The 19,340-nt window shown below is 49.5% G+C and overlaps 1 protein-coding gene across 2 annotated transcripts in view; it reads left to right on the top strand.

The window, feature by feature from the left end:
* Positions 1-19,340, top strand: part of LYPLA2 (lysophospholipase 2) — a 26,074-nt gene extending 6,734 nt beyond the window's left edge. For both annotated transcript variants that reach the window (XM_077337580.1, XM_077337581.1), the window contains exons 2-10: positions 6,099-6,205; positions 8,076-8,107; positions 9,158-9,223; positions 11,428-11,475; positions 12,729-12,799; positions 13,823-13,896; positions 14,401-14,502; positions 14,728-14,904; positions 16,391-19,340. In XM_077337580.1, coding sequence (XP_077193695.1) covers positions 6,128-6,205; positions 8,076-8,107; positions 9,158-9,223; positions 11,428-11,475; positions 12,729-12,799; positions 13,823-13,896; positions 14,401-14,502; positions 14,728-14,904; positions 16,391-16,441 — 699 coding nt within the window. In that variant the 5' untranslated portion in view covers positions 6,099-6,127 and the 3' untranslated portion in view covers positions 16,442-19,340. The remainder of the gene's footprint in view (positions 1-6,098; positions 6,206-8,075; positions 8,108-9,157; positions 9,224-11,427; positions 11,476-12,728; positions 12,800-13,822; positions 13,897-14,400; positions 14,503-14,727; positions 14,905-16,390) is intronic.

The following is a 19,340-nucleotide window of genomic DNA, read 5'->3' as shown; positions in this document are numbered from 1 at the left end:
TGGTCTGTTTGCTGCTTCCCTCTTTCCCAAAGGCAAAGCCACCCATCCACTAAGCCAGGGGTGGCCAAACTGTGGCTCTTCAGATGTCCATGGACTACAGATGCCATGAGCCCCTGCCAGCACAAGCACAAGGTAATTGTAGTCCATGGTCATCTGGAAAGCCACAGTTAGGGGCACCCCTGCACTAAGCTTTTCCATAGATCACACTGTCAGCTTACAGTGGATCATAAACCAGAAGCAGATGCATGACTCTTCACCCTCAAGTCCACAACATCAGAGCAAGCAGGTCTACCATATGTAAAACTCAGTGTTGTGAGCCGCTGCAGGTAGCTGGTCTAGGAGCAGCAGCATAAAAGTTTGGTTAATAAATAACTAATAAATAAAACATAACCCCATATGAGTAGGCATCTCCTCCTGGCTCATTCATGTGCTGTCTCCCAAAGCATTTTTGCAGGGCATTGCACAGGGACTTTCATTAAAGAGGTGTGACATCTTAGCAAGTAGTCGACCTGCACAAGGAAGGGGGATGGGCTGGCCATGGCTGCAGTGCTGCCATTTTCAGAGCTGGGGAGAATGAGGATGTTGCAGAGAAGGGAAGCAATGAGGGCAATAGTCACACTCCGCATTCATGGATAGCCCAACCTAGCATCAGATCATGGAAGCTAAGCAGAGTCAGTCAGGGCTTGTATTTGGATGGGAGACGCCCCCCCCCCCCCCAAGGAATACCTGGGTCATGATACAGAAGCAAGCAATGGCAAACCACCTCCAAATGCCTCTTTCTTGGTAACCAGACAATCTGAAGGTATTACACACATAGAAGCTTAGCTGTGCACACCCCCAACTGAGGCCCCTCCCCTTCCCACCCCCTCCAGGACCATCATTAGCCATGGGGGGTGGCAGGTCAACATGACCCTATATATCACCCAAGAAATGACAAATTAATATATATAAAAATATATTAGAAATTAAATTAACTCCCACCCATTTGGGAAATTCTTCCAACACCGTCAAGAAACCCCAGGGTTTCACGAAAGCCTGGCTAAGGGAACTCTGTTTTGTGTTGTGGTTTGATTTTAGTAGTTTAAATTATAAAACACCTTGATGGCATCAACAGTAATCAAATAAAGGACTTTGGGTTGTGTAGGAGCGGTAAGCTTCCTTAATGTGTGGCTTATGGGGGAAGGGTCTTCATCTGGGTTGTATGGCTTCCAACTTCAATTATAGTGTCTGGCTGATCAGTGTCATACTGTATGTCACCCTGAGGTGACAAGCTCACGTGGGGTGGGTTAGAAATGTAAACACAAATAAACAAACATCCCCCATGTGAGGAAGTCTAAGAATTTATATAAAAACCATTAACGGTGAAGTTGTAGTCTAGGCCTGTAAATAGTCACTTGCCCGGTTTTCTGTGGTAGGTAAGAATTCCCTCAGCAACCAGGGTGGGGTTGAAACCTCATCCAGCTGTCTGGCTGATGTTAAGCAGCAATTAATCTCAGCAGTCCTTGATTGAGGCCTCTTGGGAACTCTCAGGGTACCACTTTGAATTGTGGGAAAGCAGAAGCATAAATGCAATGGCTGAAATTATAATGGGTGGGAGGGCAGACTGCAGGTGAGGCGTCAGCCTGTGTCCCAAAACACACCGTCATCACTTAAGCAGGCTGAGATTCTTGCACTGGGGCATTCAACCAGTCTCATTTGACTAATATTGACAGGTAGGTATATGTCTGCAAAGCATGTGCAAGGCCTAGAAGAGTGAGTGCTTGTATGCACTGGGGGAGGGGGGTAGTGAAGAATAACTCCTTCCAGTCTCTACTTTCTCATAAAATATTGTCACAGGGATAAGAGCTCCTTGTTAGGACAGCTTCATGCTGATTCTCTGATTCATTCTTGCTTCCTCCCCAAGCAAGTGAGTGCACTAAATGTAAAGTGTCATTCCCTCCTCCTAGTTTAGATTGAATGCCCATTGCATCTCCTTGCCTTAATACTGGATGAACTGGATTCTGGCCTGTTTAAAAGAGTGCCAAATAAATCTTCCAAGGTGCCACAAGGCTCCCAAAATGGTTTTTGCTGCATTAGGTGATATGGCTGCCCCTCTGGAGTTAGTCATTTTAAAAGTTGCTTCCCTTCCGAAATGGGACGCATGCCAATCTCCTCTCTTAACTGGGGCAATGGCGATGCATGTGAGAGCCTGGGGAAGTACGATCGACAGGACAACTTTCCCCCAGTCCCCAAAAGCCTTGTGTTATGGGAACCTTGACCTGGATGGCCCAGGCTACATTGATCTTAGAATCATAGAAACCATAGAGTTGGATGGGACCTCCAGGGTCACCTAGTCCAACCCTCTGCACTAGAACTCACAACAACCTGCTCACCTACGGTGACCCCAATTTCATGCCCAAGTGATCCTTCTGCCAAAAATCTCCAGAATCCAGCCTGGCCTGGAGGAAATTCACCTACCATCCCACAGCAGCAATTAGCAATTCCCTGGGTATGCAAGGAAGGGCCACAAGAGACAAACAGTGGCACATCCCTTCCTGCCCACCCACTCACAATCTGCCTAAGTTCATAAAATCAGGATTTCTGTCAGATGGCTATCTAGCCTCTACTTAAAAACTTCCACTACCTCCTGAGGAAGCCTGTTTCACTGAGGAACTGCTCTGTCAGGCACTTCTTTCAGATTTTTAGCCAAGACAAGTCTCACTCATCCTATAGTGATGCATTTGATTTTTCCTGCATAAATGCAGAACTTTACATTTTTCACTATTAAAATTCATTTTAGCCCAGTTTTCCAGCCTGTCAAGATCATCCTATATCCTGATTGTGTCTTCTGGTGCGTTTGCTACCCCTCCCAGTTTAGTATCATCTGCAAATTTAATAAGCAACCCCCTCTATTCTTTCATCCAAATAATTTATGAATATGTTGTACAATACAGGGCCCAGGACAGATCCCTGAGGCACTCTACTCGTCAGTCCTCTCCAAGAATATGATGAACCATTTACAAGCACCCTTTGGATGTGATCTGTCAACCAGTTCTCAATCCACCTAACAGTAATAGAATCCATACTGCATTTTACTAACGCCAATTAGAATATCATATGGAACCTTATCAAAAGCTTTACTGAAATCAAGCTAAACAATGTCCACAGTCTTCCCGTGATCTAGCAAGGTAACTTTCTCAAAAAAAGAGATAAGGTTAGTTTGACACGTTCTTGAGAAAGCCATGCTGGCTCTTAGTAATAACAGCCATCTGCTCTAGCTGCTCAAGGACTGACTGATGATTTGTTCTAAAACTTTGCCAGCTATAGAAGTCAAGTTGATGAGTCTGTAGTTACCTGGATCTTCCTTTTCCCCCTTCTTGAACATGGGGACATATGCCTGTCTCCAATCTTCTGGCACTTAACCTGTTCTCCAAGAATTGTCAAAAATAATGGACAGAGGTTCTGCAAGTTCTTTTAGTACCCTTGGATGCAGTTCATCTGGCCCAGAGGATTTGGTTTCATTTATCACCTCTCAGAAGCTAACCTTGATCAGCCCTGCTTAGTAATCGGGCGGGAGACCACCAAGAAAGTCCAAAGTCACTACACAGAGGCAGGCAATATCAGGTCACTCCTGAATGTCTCTTGCTTTGAAAACCCTATGGGATTGCCATAAATGTTCTGTGACTAGATGGAACAATTGGTTTAGAGAAATTGTGGAAGTTCCTTCCTTGAAGATTCCAGTTGGGATTGTTTAAGGATGTCCTGGGCTGCTTATTCTTGGCACCTTTCAGGCCCACCAAGTTGTATTCAAGGTATAAGCTTTTATGTGCATGCACATTTCCACAGATACTGTGAAATGGGAATTATCAGTCCATACATATAGGTAGAGGGTATGTGGTAAGTTAGCCTATGGCATAATGTAGATGTTTAACAGATTCCAGGATCAAACAGGAATAACAAGCTTAGTTTATATGGTTGTCATGGGTTTGAGGTGGCTGGATGGAGTCACTGAAGCAGTCGGTGCAAACTTAAATGGACTTTGAGGAATGGTAGAGGACAGGAAGGCCTGGAGGATCATTGTCCATGGGGTTGCGATGGGTCGGACATGACTTTGCACCTAACAACAACAATATGTGTTTGGGTTTAATTCTGGGGGAAAATATAGTAACGGAAATAAACCTGTCAAGGGGGTTAATGGGCAGGTGTATCCTTAACGGTGGAATGCTGATAGTAATTAACTGAGACCCTGCCATTATGCTCCATCCATCTCCTCTCAGGCATGGGAGGCATCTTTACAGCATCTTCTTCTTTGAAATGTGGCTGGGGGGAAGGGGGCGGGAACAGGCAGCGCGTTTACCCACCCTAGCAGGGGTGCAACTTACCATTGTGCCCCAAGCTAGGAATTTGGGTGTGACCATTGATGCCTCCCTGACTATGGGGGCTCAGGTCAAGAGAGTAGCGGGCCAGGCATTTTTCTATCTTCACCAGGCCCGGCTACTAGCGCCCTACCTGTCCCCTGATCTCTTGGCCACAGTGATCCATGCGACAGTCACCTCCAGAATAGATTTCTGTAACTCGCTCTACGCAGGCCTACCCTTGTCCCTGACCTGGAAACTACAGCTGGTGCAAAATGCAGCTGCCAGGGTCCTCACTGGAACATCTTGGAGGGCCCACATCCAGCCGGCGCTGAGGCAGCTGCATTGGCTGCCGATTGCTGCCCGGATCCGGTTCAAGGTTTTGGTTTTAACCTTCAAGGCCATACGCGGGTTGGGACCCACATACCTGAGGGACCGCCTACCGCTCTATGCCCCCCGCAGGGCCTTACACTCTGCGGGTGAGAACCTGTTGGTCGTTCCCGGCCCGAAGAAAGTGCGCCTAGCCTCGACCAGGGCCAGGGCTTTTTCGGTCCTTGCCCCTACCTGGTGGAATGAGCTCCCAGTTGATCTGCGGGCCCTGCGGGATTTGTCAGCTTTCCGCAGGGCCTGTAAATGGAGCTCTTCCACCAGGTCTATGGTTGAGACTGGGGTCAGCAAATCAGGGACATCGCTCCCCCCCCCTAGGAGTTGGAGTATACGCTACTCCCCTATCCTTTCCTCTTCACCTCTTTGATAATTGGGGGAGGGATGGGATTTTTAGCCGTCATGTTAGTAGATTGATGTTTTAATGGGAATTTTAATGGGGTTAGTTGTTATGACCCGCCTCGAGCCTATCGGGAGATGTGGGAAATAAATCTAAAAAAAATAAAATAAATAATAATAATAAATGGATCCCTTGGCTGTGATGTTGTTCCTGACTCCTAAAATTCCATGTCTCAGATCTGTTAGAAAACTGCAGAATACATTCCAAAACCAAGTAATCTGTATGTACCAGTATGCCTACACAGGACTTCTGGAGAATTACATGAAGCTCAGTATCCCAAACGTATGCAAACCTAAGTCTGAGCTGCCTATCTCCTTTACAAAGTGCTATGATTTAAATATGCCTCGAGATAAGGGCTGTACAGCCTCAAGTAGGCTGGGATTCAAAATATTCATAGTTTTTGAAGGGCTCGTATATCTTTTCAGGTTTGTGTGGCATCTCTGCTTTTTACAGGTCTTCTAAAATATTAGCCGAGTCTCCAAACGTTGCTTTTTTTCCCATATAGGTTGCTGTGAGAAGCTGGCTTGGCTTCCCCCATTCCCCTGCTTATAGGTGGGGCAGTCCATTTACGTGCAGGGACTACCAGGGCCGTCTGCAACCAGCTTGCCCACTGAACACTCCTCTTTCATGAAGTTTCAGGAGTTGTAGTCCAGGCAGCAAGAGTGCCCAGGTGTTAAGGAGGGATATCCTGGGTTATAATGTCCTGTGTGTTGAAAATCATGGCTTTCATTTTTTTAAATAAACAGAGGAATCAATGACTCCGGTATGTGGTGGAAGGGTTCTCATATGGAGGATTCTGCCTCCTGCCCGGACTTGGTGGAAGGCGTCGGCAGTCACTTGCATCTGTTTCTTGTAAACCCGGACACAAAGCAACCTGCCTCCCAGCACCTTTGGGCTGTGTTAAATATTGGGCAACATCCCCTGTGAACAAAGCGTGACATAATCCAACATTTTTGTGTGTGCCTCTTTCCCTCCTCCAGGTGTGAGCAGTTGAAGCCTCTATTGGTGTATGTGCGGTAACAACATGTCTGTCCCCCTCCTTGCCGATGCCGTGACCGTTTCAGGGGCAGAGCGGGAGACTGCAGCGGTAAGCACATGCTCTCTTAGGCCTACCATCTGCTGGGATCCAGGAAGATTAAAGGAATTAACTGGATCTAGTTCCTCTGTGTAGTCCCCCCCCCCTTGTAAATGTGAAGGGGCTCCTCGCCCTGTGGAGTGTGTTTGTGTGTGTGTGTGGGGGGGGAGGTGGGATTTTGTAGATGGGATTATTGTGTGCCTGCGTGTAGAAGGGAGGGATGGTACCTAAATGAATAAAAATAATCTGGTTCCTTTTCTAGTTAACCACACAGTGTTGTTTGTGTAGGACCAGCACACAGCCAGGCTTGCTGTCTCTGGCAGGTAATTAGCCCAGCGGTCCAAGCGTGTGCTAGCCTCCTGGCTCTTGCTGTACTAACGAGAAAGTCAATAACCAAGCCTCACTCTTCGCCATCCTAATTTAAAGGTGGGAATGCCGTGACAGACCAGAGAGGCACAGCTGTCACAGTGCCAGCCCTAAAGCTCGCGTAATCCTCATTCTTGCTGCTGACCTTGGCTGTACTCACATCATCGGAGATGTTCTGAGCTCTCTTGCACACCTGTGCATCTTCTGTGCCTACACAAATCTGAATTTTCCAAGGAGTATAATTTATGTAAATCACATTTGCCCAGAGATTGCAATCAGGGAAGGAGAAGCAATTGGTGACTCTCCTGTGTGGATCACAGAGTCTGCAAGACCCAGGAGCACTTGGGAAGTCTTCTGAAGTAGCTGCAGTGCTTAATATGGGAAGTTAATCTAGAGTAAACAACCCTTTTCAATCTTATCTGGCTGAGAGTCAGGGGAAAAACACGTTTCTGGAGAGTGAGAGGCTTACAAATATCTGTATCACATGGGGCCCCTTTTCCTTTTGCTCTGCTTTCACTGTCAGTGCTCTGTGGAAGTGGAAGGAAATGAGGAGAAGGTGACCCTGAGATGTGAGCTGCTGCAACCAGCAACAGGACTTGTAAAGTGGCCAAGGGATCCTTTAGTTGAACCCCTCAAACTGGATTTGAATTGCTAATTTCTCAGTTTTGCCTATCAAACAGGATTCTGCAAGACTAGAACCTGGAAAGGGGAGTTCAAAGAGACAAGAGGGGAGGGGAAAGGAGTCAAGGAGGGTCCTGAAACCTCCTCTGACCACCCCCCATCTGCTGAGAATAGTGCTTGGCTGCCTGTGCAGTTTCTCCAGTTACAGCAGGCATGGACCCTGTAGTGTCCACACTCATCTCCTCATCTCTGCTATTCTGAGAGCTAGAAGTTATGTCAGAAAGGGAAGCTGGGGTTCAGAAAGAGTCATTTGGTGCATCTGCGCAATAGCCTTTCTCTCTCTCTCTCTTTCACACTCACAGTCATATGCACACACTGGCCAGACGCTGGCCTTGCTTTATCCTTCCCTTTTAAAAAGAAAATCAAGGTTGAGCAATAGGTGGGAGGGGCAGGCAGTCAAGTCAGTTTATCGGATTAACTAACAGGTGGTGATAACCTCCAGCCCAGCAATTCACGCCCTCTTGTGCGTGTGTTTGTGTGTGTGGGTAGAACTCTCAGGTGGCAAGTCTTCTGGCCTCTGCTCTAAATCATGGAGGGGGTGGCGTAGCTCAATCAGCCTCCAAAAGTAGGCAAGACAGGAGTGGCTTGGCAAGTTCCTTTCCAACAAGCGGGGCGGGGTGGGTGAGGGGTAGGTGAATGTCCCATTGATTACAGTTGAGTAGGCAGCAAGCAAGTGGTTGACCATTCCTCAGCTGTTCCTTCTCTTCTTTGTTAAGTTGGATCATTCCTCTGCCATCCCAGGTGCTTTTAAAATATACATATTTGGTTGTTTGTTGCTAATGGGCCTCAGTGTGCTGCTGGCCTAATGTGTTTTGTCTTCCTCTTGCTTTCACAGGTCATTTTTTTACATGGGCTCGGAGACACAGGGTGAGCGTCCTAAGCGTAAGCTATTGTTGGCTGCCTGGTCTTGTTTTGTCGTTGAGGCTGATGCTGCAGTTATGAGGGGTCAGGAGGTTTTGACCATGGCGAGCAGCAGCCTTGGAAGCTGGGAGGCCAGGAAAAGGCTGATAATATTGGACAGAGCTGGTGGCCTTCTGCCTCTTTCCCATTGGCCGTTGCAGCCCTGACCTCCAAACTTCTCTGGAGCAAAGTGTGTGTGGGCTGGAGCCCACACAACACTTCTCATCTGTGCCATGGCAAGAATATGTCAGGTTAAGGCCACGTGTGGCCCAGTGTGGGCACCTTCTTGCCAGCAGCAGCCCGTGTCTGCCAGCCTTTGAGTCATGATAACATTTAAGGAGAGAGGGGAATTTGATGCGTGTGCAAATCAAACAGCCCCTGGCTACTTATTTTTCAGGGAGCGGGAGGCTGTTCAGAGAAATGCAGGCAAGCGCAAGCCAGGTCTTGGGGAGTGGGGAAGATGGTTAAGGGATTGCAGCCTGTCCAGTGGCAGCTGTTCGTATGAATTGGTTCCGAGGCGTTTGCTCTCTGTTCATTTTGGAGGAGAGAACGCAGCCGTCTTGGGGCTCTCGTTTAGAACATGAACTTGTGGGTGGGAGAGTGTTGGGGGATTACAGATTTCAGTGCTCGGGCTGCGCAAGGATAGTACTGATCTGTCCTTGAGAGTTTGTTATTTATGTATCTATTTACTTATAATTCAGTTTATATCCCACCACTCCCACATGGCAGGTAACAGTCATCACAGTCATCACCATAAAATCCATTAAAACCCTATTTTCACTGATAAAACTTGATGGCCACTTATTTAGCGCTTTGGGAACTTGAGGTGCTAGGAGCATGGCACTTACCACAGTGGTAGCAGCGCAAGGCGTATTCTGCTATACATTTTGGTAAAATGGAATTGTCTCACGCGTGAGCCATGGGTGTACAGGAGCAGTTGTCTCTCCTCGCCTCTCTGTGTGTCTCCTCCACAAGACAAGTTCTGACCTTTCCTCTCTCTGTCTCTCCCTCCTTCAGGCACAGCTGGGCTGAGGCCCTGTCTGCCATCCGGCTCCCATATGTGAAATACATCTGCCCTCACGCGTAAGTGTTGCCTTGGGCCTGTATTTGAGTGAGGGCTGGTTTGTGACTTGAAGAAGAGGTGTCTCTAAGGGGAGGGCAAGGGAGGCGGATGCCGTAATGTCAGGCTGGTCAGCTTTTCCCTAGCTTCCTTGTTGACTCAGTGCATAGCTGCTAAGAGGCTGTGGCCAAATAATTGGCCAGTTATTTCAAATAGAAGATACGTGATGTTCACCATCCACACTCTTATTAACTCTTTTTCCCCATTTCTTCTTCTACCTCTTCAGTCTCTTTCCTCAGGTCTCCTTTGTTATTTGTCCTGTCTCAGTCCCATGCCTCTTCAGCAGCCTCCCTTCAGCCATCTTGCTCCTGGGCTTCCTACCAGTAGCTTTTCCCCCGGTTCTCTTTCTTGCTCTTTCTCCAACCCAGTAAAGGTCCCCTTATTCCTAGAGCCTTTGTGCTGCTTCAGTCACAGCCAAACTGCCAGTGGTCCTTCCCTCACACATAGTGGACTGCAAACACTAGGATAGCTTTGAACCTTCCCTGGCATGGCACCTGCTTAGCCAATGGGGACTGAAGACTTCACTGCCCCCAAAGTGTGATCGCATCTAGATTCTAGGAGTATATAGGAGTCCACTTGTGCCTTATTTGGGAGCCAGGGCAATATCCTGCTTGATCCCCGTGCTGCTTTAAGTCTCTTGGCTGTCTCCAGATAGACATGTCTTTCTCACCCTGCACATGCCACTGCTATGTGCCATTCTTAAGGCACAGTGGCTTGAGTCAGATTGCCTGTTGAAGGTCCTGTCTTCAGGGAAGAATTTATCAAATGAACGCTTTAGCATCCAGCATCTTAAGACAATTTGACTTTAAAAAAAAGACTAAAAGATCTTGCTAGCCAGGTATTTTACCTGTAAGTAAAATCCTCCATGGTTCAGAGTTGACTTTATCAGCCATTCAGATAATGGTACGTTTTGTGAGAAGACATTTGGTGTTCAGAACGTCCAGTTCAGCACAACAGAAATGTTCATGGCAAAGCTGACTCAGTAAATGTGCTTTCAGCAGCCGGGCATTGGAAGGACTGTATTTCTCCTCTCCTTCCTCAGCCGGAGTTAAATAGAGAGGAGAGCTGAGCATTTATCAACAGGAGAGGGCTTCACTGATGGTGTTCCAGTTTCTGTCTTCTGCAAGGGCTGTGCGCCTGAGCATTTTATTCCCTTCAGTCCTCGCTAAGAGCTACCGATCGTCTTGTGCACACAGGCCAAAGCTCTCTGCTTGTGCGTGTCTGGGCCTCCAAATGGCTTTCTGCTTGCGTGAGAGCGTTTTAGCAAGGAAGGAGGAGAATGGCTAAGTGGAGAGGTCTAGAGAGCCTAAGAGGAGGAAGAGCTAGCCGTTCGCCCTCCTGAGTGCCTCCTGGAGCTGAGCTTCCCAGTGGGAAGAGCTGGGAGAGCCAGAAGCCTCCTCATCCTGCCTGCAAAAATCAAAATGGGTCTTGCAAAGTACGGCTCAGCTATGCCTGCAATGTTCTGCCCTCCCTTCTCCCATCCTCCCCGTTACCTTAGAAAGCAGCTCTGCATTGTTCTTCCAGATCAGGTTCTGCACAAATCCTGTCACCATGAGCCTGGAGTCCTTCTATATGTCTGCAGTTCTTGGGGGTACTCTGGCCTGCGCAGGGCCCTCAGCCTCCCCGCCAAAGGAAATGGCTGCTGCTTTACCAGCATCTCCCTAGCCAAAGCATCAAGCCTAGGCTGAAGCCAGTACCCAAACATCCAGGTCCCTGGGTGGGCTGCTAGGCAACCACATCAAACACTGCCTGGTCCAGGAGGAATGGTGTGTGGCCTTGCATCAGAGAGGAGGATGCTGTGAGGGCGGACACCAGGCTGTACTTATGGGAAGGCTTTTTGCCTGTCTTCCAAGCCTGTCTCAACCTGGTCACCATCCTGGTGCGAGAAATGTGCTTTCTGGTAGTGGGCAGATGTGGGGAGAGCTGGAGGCATTCTCTACATCTGAAGTTGCATCACGTGAGCACAGAATTGCTGGGGGTGGACCTAACAAGTCAAGGGGCCTTTAAAAAAAACACCTCTCTGCATTCATTATTTTAAAAAAAACACGTTCCGTCGGTCTCTTTGGATGAGTTCTGGTTTTTGAGAGGAGAAGCACAGGACGTGCTGCCACTTCCTTCCTGTCAGGTGATTATGATTATTTTGTGCTTCTTTCCCCTTGCACTGCAGGCCCAGGATCCCCGTCACGCTCAACATGAAGATGGTCATGCCATCCTGGTTAGTATAAAACAATGTTTAGTTGAATGGCCAGCTAGGTAAGTAGTCTTCCCTGACCTGTGCTTTTCTGTGTCGGGTGTCTCTTAACTCTGGCGTGCTCCATACAACAAGGAGCCATGGCACCTGGACCTGCAGTTGAGGCTCCGATCCTCAAGAGTAGCGGAGAAGATGCAAATAAAGCAGTGACCAGAGAGGGAAACGGGCAAGAGGGCCTGAAGTCTGCCTCTGGCTAATCCTTTGCAGAGTGTTCAGTGGGCTGATGAATGTTTTAGAGGAATAGTTTTGATTGAGGAGCTGTGTATGTAGTAATAGAGCAAAATTCACGTCCAGGAGCACTTTAAGGGCCAACAATGTTTCCCAGGGTATAGGATTTTGTGAGTCACAGCTCACTTTGACAGATACAAATGAAAATGAGGAACCATCATGGTACTGCTGCATCCCGTCTCAAAGTGACCCTTCCTTATAAACCCCCCATATAGACCTTCTGATCTGGATATAAGGCCAGAGGGATAGAACCATAGAGTTGGTTCTCTAGTCTGACTCCCTGCTCAATGCCGGATCAGTCTAAGCTCCTCATTTGCGTCTGACAGAGTGAACTATGGCTCACAAAAGTTTATCTCCTCGGAAATTTTGTGAGCCGTCAAGGTGCTCTGGGATTCACATTCTGATTTGGGCTGGTATTCTGGCGTTGTCTCTTCACAGAGGGGAATACAGATTTTCCTTGTTGAGGAGAGAATGCAGCCTTTAGAGCCAAACCTCAGGGGCAGTAATCCAAGAAGGGATAGCAGATGCAGCATGATGGATCTGTCCCAGAGCCATCCACCCAATAGTATTTTTCTTTATGGTCAGTTTTTATTCACCTTCAGTTATTTCTGTAAATTCAGCATTTGCAGTGCATCTTGTATCGTGTAGTTTTTTTAGCCTACGGCATTAATCTGCATAACTGGTTTTAAAAAGGAAAAAGGGGGGTGGGGTGGGGGAATTGCTGGCTCTCTCCCATCTAATACCTAGTGAAACAAGAGTCTGTGGATTCTTAGGGGAAATGGCAAGCTGGACCCTTTCCTAGGGCCACTGACATGCTCTGGATTTCTTTGTTGTTCAGTGAAAATGGTGTTTTTCTACATGCAAGCGCTTTGGCATGATGCGGTCTAGCCACACGGTCACGTTTCCAATCAGCTTATCTCTCGGCCCCAAGTCGCTTCCTGGCAGGCAAGCCCGGCTGCTGTGGCTGACCTTCACTTTTCCCTTTCTAGGTTTGATCTGATGGGGCTAAGTCCAGATGCACCGGAGGATGAAACTGGAATTAAAAAAGCCGCTGAGAACAGTAAGGCACTTAGCCAGTGGGTGGGTTGCAAGTGGGTCTCAGAAGCTAAGCAGGGTCAGCCTTGGCTAGGACTTGGATGGGAAACCACCGAGGAAGCCCAGGGTGGGCCATGTCTTCTCAAGCGGTAGTGAGATGTCTTGAGGGCCGCCTCCTTCCACATAAGGTCCAGTCGGATCCGACAGTCTGAGGCTTGCATCTTGTCTGTCAGCCGGCAACGAGAAACAGCATTTTCAGGGAAAGGCCCCTCGAGAGCCAGCTTGGCGTAGTGGTTAAGAGTGGCGGCCTCTAATCTGGAGATATCTCACTTCTCCTCCACACGCAGCCAGCTGGGTGACCTGGGGCCAGTCACAGTTCTCTCAGAGCTCTCTCCACCCTACCTACCTCACTGGGTGTCTGTTGTGGGGAGAGGAAGGGAAGGCGATGGTAAGCCGCTTTGAGACTCCTTGGGATGGTAAAAATCAGGGTACCAAAACCAGCACCTCCTGTTTTGCAAAAAAGGCTATGCACTTTTGCCCTTATGTTATGTTGTGCTACTGAAGAACATTCTGAGTTTTAGGTAGGATTGGTCTTTTTTTTTTTCTACCCCCACTCAAATTCTTTCTTTCCCTCCTATCTCTGCCACAAACCTGGAAAACTGAAGTACTAACATTTTTTAAAGAGGAATCTGGAGATTTTTTTAGATGCAAATGCGACACTGAGTGGTGTGCCAGTGTCACGTGGCAATCATCGTGTAGAACCCAGAATCCCCATTTGGCAACAAGTGGCCTCGGGCCAGTCACTTTCTCTCCCGGCCTAAACTACTTTGCAGGGCTGCTATAAAATGGCAGATGGGCCAGCCACAGGCGCAGACAGATCAAGATGGGCAGCCGCATCGCTGTGTCTGTAGTGGTGGCAGCACAGAGATTATCGGGAGGGGTGTGTGCAGGTTGGATCAATGCAAGAGCAGTTTTGGCATCGTTGACTGTGTATGCAGAGCCTTATAAATCTTGTGCTGCCTCGAGCTTTCTTTCCTTGGCCTTCCAGTTAAAGCCGTCATCGAGCACGAGATAAAGAACGGGATCCCAGCCAACCGCATCGTCCTAGGAGGCTTTTCACAGGTCAGGCAGAGGAGAGGGGCAAGCAGGGCAGCTTGTGGAGGCAGGGCATGGTCGGTTGCTTTCCTGGATGGGGGCTGCAGGGTTAGCGGTAGATACTGGGGGGTAAGCATTGGGTGCCCCTTTCCCAAGTCACTGCCTTCCTGTTGGGGCAGATGTCCAGTGGCTTCTGGCCCCTTGGAGATGCATAGGTTTTCCAGAAAAGGGGGGCACACTACAGACAACAGCTGCTGAATTCAGGGTCTAGTGCAGAACTCATCACCCTTCATCACTCTGCTTTCATTTACCTTTTAAAAGCCAGTTTCCAGCCCCTGTGGGAAACACAGGCTGTGCTGGTGTGATCTTGGAAGCCCAGGGGCGTAAACCAAAGCCGCTGGAGTGGAATCCAGTTTTTGCTCACTGCCTGCTTTCTAACACGTAGCAATCCGGGGGTCCTTTGGGTGGTGGAGGTGGGGAATCTCTCCTCTTGGGCCAATCCTGACCTGCTTGCTTCCTCTTGTCCTCCAGGGTGGTGCGCTCTCCCTCTACACATCCCTCACCTGCCCACATCAATTGGCTGGCATCGTGGCCCTCAGCTGCTGGCTCCCTCTGCACAAGGCCTTCCCTCAGGTATTGTGGCCCTGCTCCCCCCCCCCCAATGTGGTGGTACCTAAGTCATTTGGTACCTAAGCCATTTGGGGTGGGTGGCGTTCAAGATAAGAACCAGTCTCCTTCCTCTGCTGGGAGAACCCCGCAAGCATAGATTGCTAGTGGAGAGACTGTTTGCCAGAATGCAGAATGCTCTTACTCTCCACCTGGGTCAGCCGCAGTTCCTCGTCATTAATCTTGTTGCAGGCAGCAAACAACAGTGTGAACAAAGACATACCCATTCTTCAGTGTCATGGGGAGATGGACCCGATGATCCCAGTGCGCTTCGGGGCCCTCACTGCTGAGAAGCTGAAGTGCATCGTCAATCCAAGCAGGGTCCAGTTCAGAACTTACCCGGGATTGATGCACAGCTCCTGCCCTCAGGTTAGTGAGTGGCTGGCTTCAGCCCCGTTTGCCTGCTTTGTTGCCGGGGACTTGGTAACAAGCATGTGGGGAGGGGGAGGGGGAGGGGGGCTAGGAGATGCCATGTCTTCCCAAGCAACGAGGAGACATCTCAGGGACCACTTCCTTCCACATAAGGTCCAACTGGATCGGAAAGTCTAAGGCTGCCTGCTGGCTTGTGTCTTGACTGTTGGAGGCTTGGCCAACAACGGGAAATGGCATTTTCTGTGATGGTCCCCTTGGGAGCCAGCTTGGTGTGGCGGGGTGGTGAAGAACAGCAGTCTCCAATCTGGAGAACCAGGTCCGATTCCCCGCTCCTCCATGCGCAGCCAACTGGGTGACCTTGGGTCAGTCACAGATCTCTCTGGGAGCTCTCTGCCCCACCTACTTTACAGGGTGCCTGTTGTGAGGAGAGGAAGGGTAGGCGATCGTAAGATGCTTTGAGACTCCTTTGGGTAGTAAAAAAATGGGATACAAAAAATCCACCTCTTCTTTTGCACGTTCCCCTTCCATGGAGGCTCCTTTTCTCAGGACACCTGTTGTGTTGGCTGAGCTTTGTAGGGAAACTCCAGTGCCACTGTTTGCTCCTTCAACAGAGGGATCTTAGGGTCGGGGTGGGGGTGGAATTAATTCCAGAGTGCTGCTGTATGTTAGTCTTTTGTTTTTGCTACTGCAAAGAGCTCTGGCTGCCTTAAAGAGAACATGTCAGATTGCAGCCTGACATGGATTGTGGTCTTCAGAAGCCTCCCGTGTGAGAGTCTTGTACCGGATATATCCTTATCTCTTCTCCCACTCACTGAAGAGTGATTTCTGTTGATTTCTGCCCTCACGCTGCATCACTCTGCTTCACTGCCACCCCTACCCCCCCCATGTTGCTGGTGGCCCATGGACCCTTGAAGCCACAGTGTGTGTTTGTTTTTTCCCCCCAGGGAGAGCAATTTTAATTACTGCTTTGGGTGGGGGTGGGGGTTGGTCACATTTTGTTTGATAAACCGATGCTTTTTGGGACTTTAAAATGGTTGCAAGCTCTCTTTGGGACCTAAAGCACAGTTAAAAATTGTTTAGGCGAAAATGTGCAACATGAGGAAATTATGAAGTATTTTCTCCCCCCCCCCCTGCTCAGGTTTTGTAAACTGGGTCTCATTTGAGACACCTGCAGGGCCTTGAAAGCAAGCTGATGATGCATGTAGCTTTGCTAAGGTTTTGAGAATATGATGGAAGTGGGTTTTGGTCCCTGCAAGAGTTGACGCCATGGATAAATGTAGTCTCCATGGTGCCCCTAGACTCTGCTTGTGTTTTATCTTGAAAAAATGCCACCAGGGCTTAGGAGTTGGTTGATTTGGGCTGCCCTGACTGGGGAGGCGGAGGGGAGAGGAGAGGAGAGGACAAAAGTTGTGCCTTGCTTCCTCAGAAGGGAGTGCTTCCTCCTGGCCCTTAACTGGAACTCCTCCTTTCTCAATCCCTGCAGGAGATGATGGCTGTGAAAGAATTCATCGAGAAGTTGTTGCCCAGGATTTAAATGGAGCTATCAAGACTGTTGCAGGGAGAGGAGGCCAAAGGTCACCGCCTTCGATCTTTAACCTTCGACCTGTCAGTTGCATTTGGAAGCCATGGCAATCCACTTCCACTCCAGTCGGTTTCCTTTGGTTTCCTTTTTCCCCCTGGCCCTTCCCTTCCTCCTGTGCTCGCCTCTCCTTTCAGCAGAAGGGGAGGCATCTCCTGTGTGCACAGTGAAGGGCTGGAGCAGTTTTAAGGTACAAGCTGAGTTCTGTTTGGCTGCCTTTTCGTGAATTAGGGGGTCTGCCAGGGGCAAGGTGATTCAGGGTCCCCCCCCCCCATGGTGATTAACTGGGCGGCAGCCAAAGGCTCTAAAAGTGAAAGGTATTAGGAGACTTGCTTTCTTCTTTTGCAGTATTTGTGGGGCATGTAAGTGAGCAAACTGAACTCCCTGTTGGCTTCTCAGGCCTGCCCGTCTCCTCCAGCTTGCGTGCGTTTATTCTTATCGGAGCTGGCGCTAGACTTTTTCCTGGGCTGGGGAGGTAGGGAAATTCCCCTGTCCCACCCAGGAGGACGTTCCACAGAGCCCCGTACCTTAAACCTCGCTCCAAACCCCTCACCACCACCACCACCAGTGTTGCCTGGCAAAGGGGGAAGAGCAGCCTGTTGGTGGATGGCCGCGTCCTTCTCCTCCTACCCCATGCGATTCCTGCTCTGCTGGACACATGTGCAACAACTGAGCATGCACACGACTTGGCAGGTGCTTGGAATTGCAGTCGGGGAGGGAGAGGGGGGTCCTGTGGTGGAATTGCCTTCACCTTCATCAGGCATTTTTTCCTAGCGTCATCCCTCCCAGGCCCAACCACCTTTCCTTTTCTTATCACCTCCACTGTGGTCTTTTCCATCATGTTAGGCCCACATTAGTTCCTTGCTGCACAGGCAGGGCAGAGCTCGGGGGAGATGGGCATGCAGCATAGGGCTGCATGGAGCCTTCTGGACATTGCGGTGACTGGAAGCACACACACCCCCTCCCCGATTGCCGGCAGCTCCTCTTGCAGCTGGGGCAGGGCCTCAGTGGCGCGCCTCAGCGGATTTCCCAGGATGGCTGCTTAGTGCTCCTTTCACTTTTCATATCAAGCGGCTGCAAGCTGGGTTCTTTTTCTTGTTTTTTGCAGCAGGGGCCGCCTCCCCTCGGCACCCCTTTTAGTCGTCAGTTGACTCGCTAAGCCCAGCATTCTCCTCGCCCACCGGAAGCCCCTCCCTAGCCCTGGTGGCTGGTACCCAAGGCGGCTTTTTTGGGTTTTGTGACAAGGCCCCTCTTTCCTGGCATATCAAGCTCTCTCTGTCACTTCCAGCAGGAGGGGGTGGTCTGTGCTGCTGAGCAGCAAAGCCCTCCCCCCCCCTCTCAAGAATCCTTCCACCTGGGCTGAAACCAGGACTCGACAGCCAAGGATGGTGTGTACCTCCTGGAGGAGCTTTTTCTGTTCTCTCGTGTGTTTGTGTGTGTGCACGTGCGTGCCTGCTGTTTTGGCGAAGGGCTATTTCACTTGCTTCTTCCCCCATTCGTCTTGCTCACTATGTGGCCTACGCCCCCCCCCCACCACCTTTCTCCCCGTTAATGTTGTCAGGCAGCAGCCAGTGAGCCCTGGGTCCATCCTGGTGCTCAACAGAGCTCTGCAGCGAGGGGGATACTGTGCCTGGGAAGAGAGGGTGTTGACAGTCCCCCTGGCACAGCAGTGATGCTCTCCCTCTTCCAGGAGATTCCTGCCCCCTTGAGGAGGTTGCAGCATGGCCTAGTGGGAGTTCCACGAGAAGGGATGGCTCTCTGCTCACCTTCAGTTCTCAAAAGACATGCAAGAATGTCTTTCGGCGGCTGCCACTGCCTGAGCCACCTTGGGCATAAGTGGCTTCCCTACACAGTTGAAGCTTTTGCTTCAGTTTATTCTTTCTCAGGCACCTGGAGGGGTCTCGAAACACTTTTGTATGCTTTCTTTAGCAGACAGCCTGTTTCGCCTTTGGTAGTTCTCATTCCAAGCTGGAGGCCAGAATCACTTACGTTTGTACCAGCAAAAGGAAAGGTGAAGGTTGATATTGGAGGGGGGGGAGTGTATTGAGGTGGGGGTGGGGGTGGTTGGGACGGCATGGAGTCATTCAATGCAGGCTTCTTTTTATTGTTTATGTCCAGGTGGGAAGCAATAACCCTGTCATAGCCATAAGCCATTCTAAAAAGGGGCTGCTTAAACAGTAAGGCTTTTGTTTTTCCCCTGGAGGGTTCCGTTTCTCCCTCCTCCCCACTTTGGGGGAAAAGATCAACTCAGGCGCAACTGAACAAGAAAGGGTAGCATGTTCCACTTAACAGTGGGGCCTGTGACAAGGATGCTGTTTTTACATGTGCCCCCGCATAAAAAGATTCCCCACATTAAAAAAAAAAAAGTCATGGGACGGATAGACTGACCTAGAGCGTCTTTTCCTTGAGTCCAGCTTCTCTACTTGCAGGGAATTTTATAAAAGATATTTTAAGAAGTCAGTTCCATTTCTCGGTCTACCTGAGCAGCCCAGGCCTTAGCTTTGCCCTCGGGGTGGGATTCGGTTCCCATCTGGGAGGGGGGGGGGGCTGTCTGGCTGCTGCTCCCAGGAATTGGATGTGGATCACCTTTGCAAAGCGCTTGTCCCGATCAGTGCTCGACTGTAGCCTCAGACTTGACTGGATCTTTCTCCAAGCAGCCAGCAAAGCAGGGCCCGCAGATTGTGGATGGCTCTGAAGGATATTGTCGAATATGGCCAAGGCAGGGGGGGGGGGGGAGGGTGGTATATTCCTCTATTTTTTTTCTCTCGTCATCCTCTTCTCATTTGTCTTCCTCCTACGTCATTTTTATTTTCTATGTTCTACTGTTGGGTATGAGATTAAACAAACACAACCA

The sequence above is a fragment of the Paroedura picta genome, chromosome 5 (genome assembly GCF_049243985.1).
Source record: "Paroedura picta isolate Pp20150507F chromosome 5, Ppicta_v3.0, whole genome shotgun sequence".
NCBI classification, from domain to species: domain Eukaryota; kingdom Metazoa; phylum Chordata; class Lepidosauria; order Squamata; family Gekkonidae; genus Paroedura; species Paroedura picta.
Note: the sequence above shows the minus strand (reverse complement) of the source record. Positions and strands in the feature narration are given on the sequence as shown.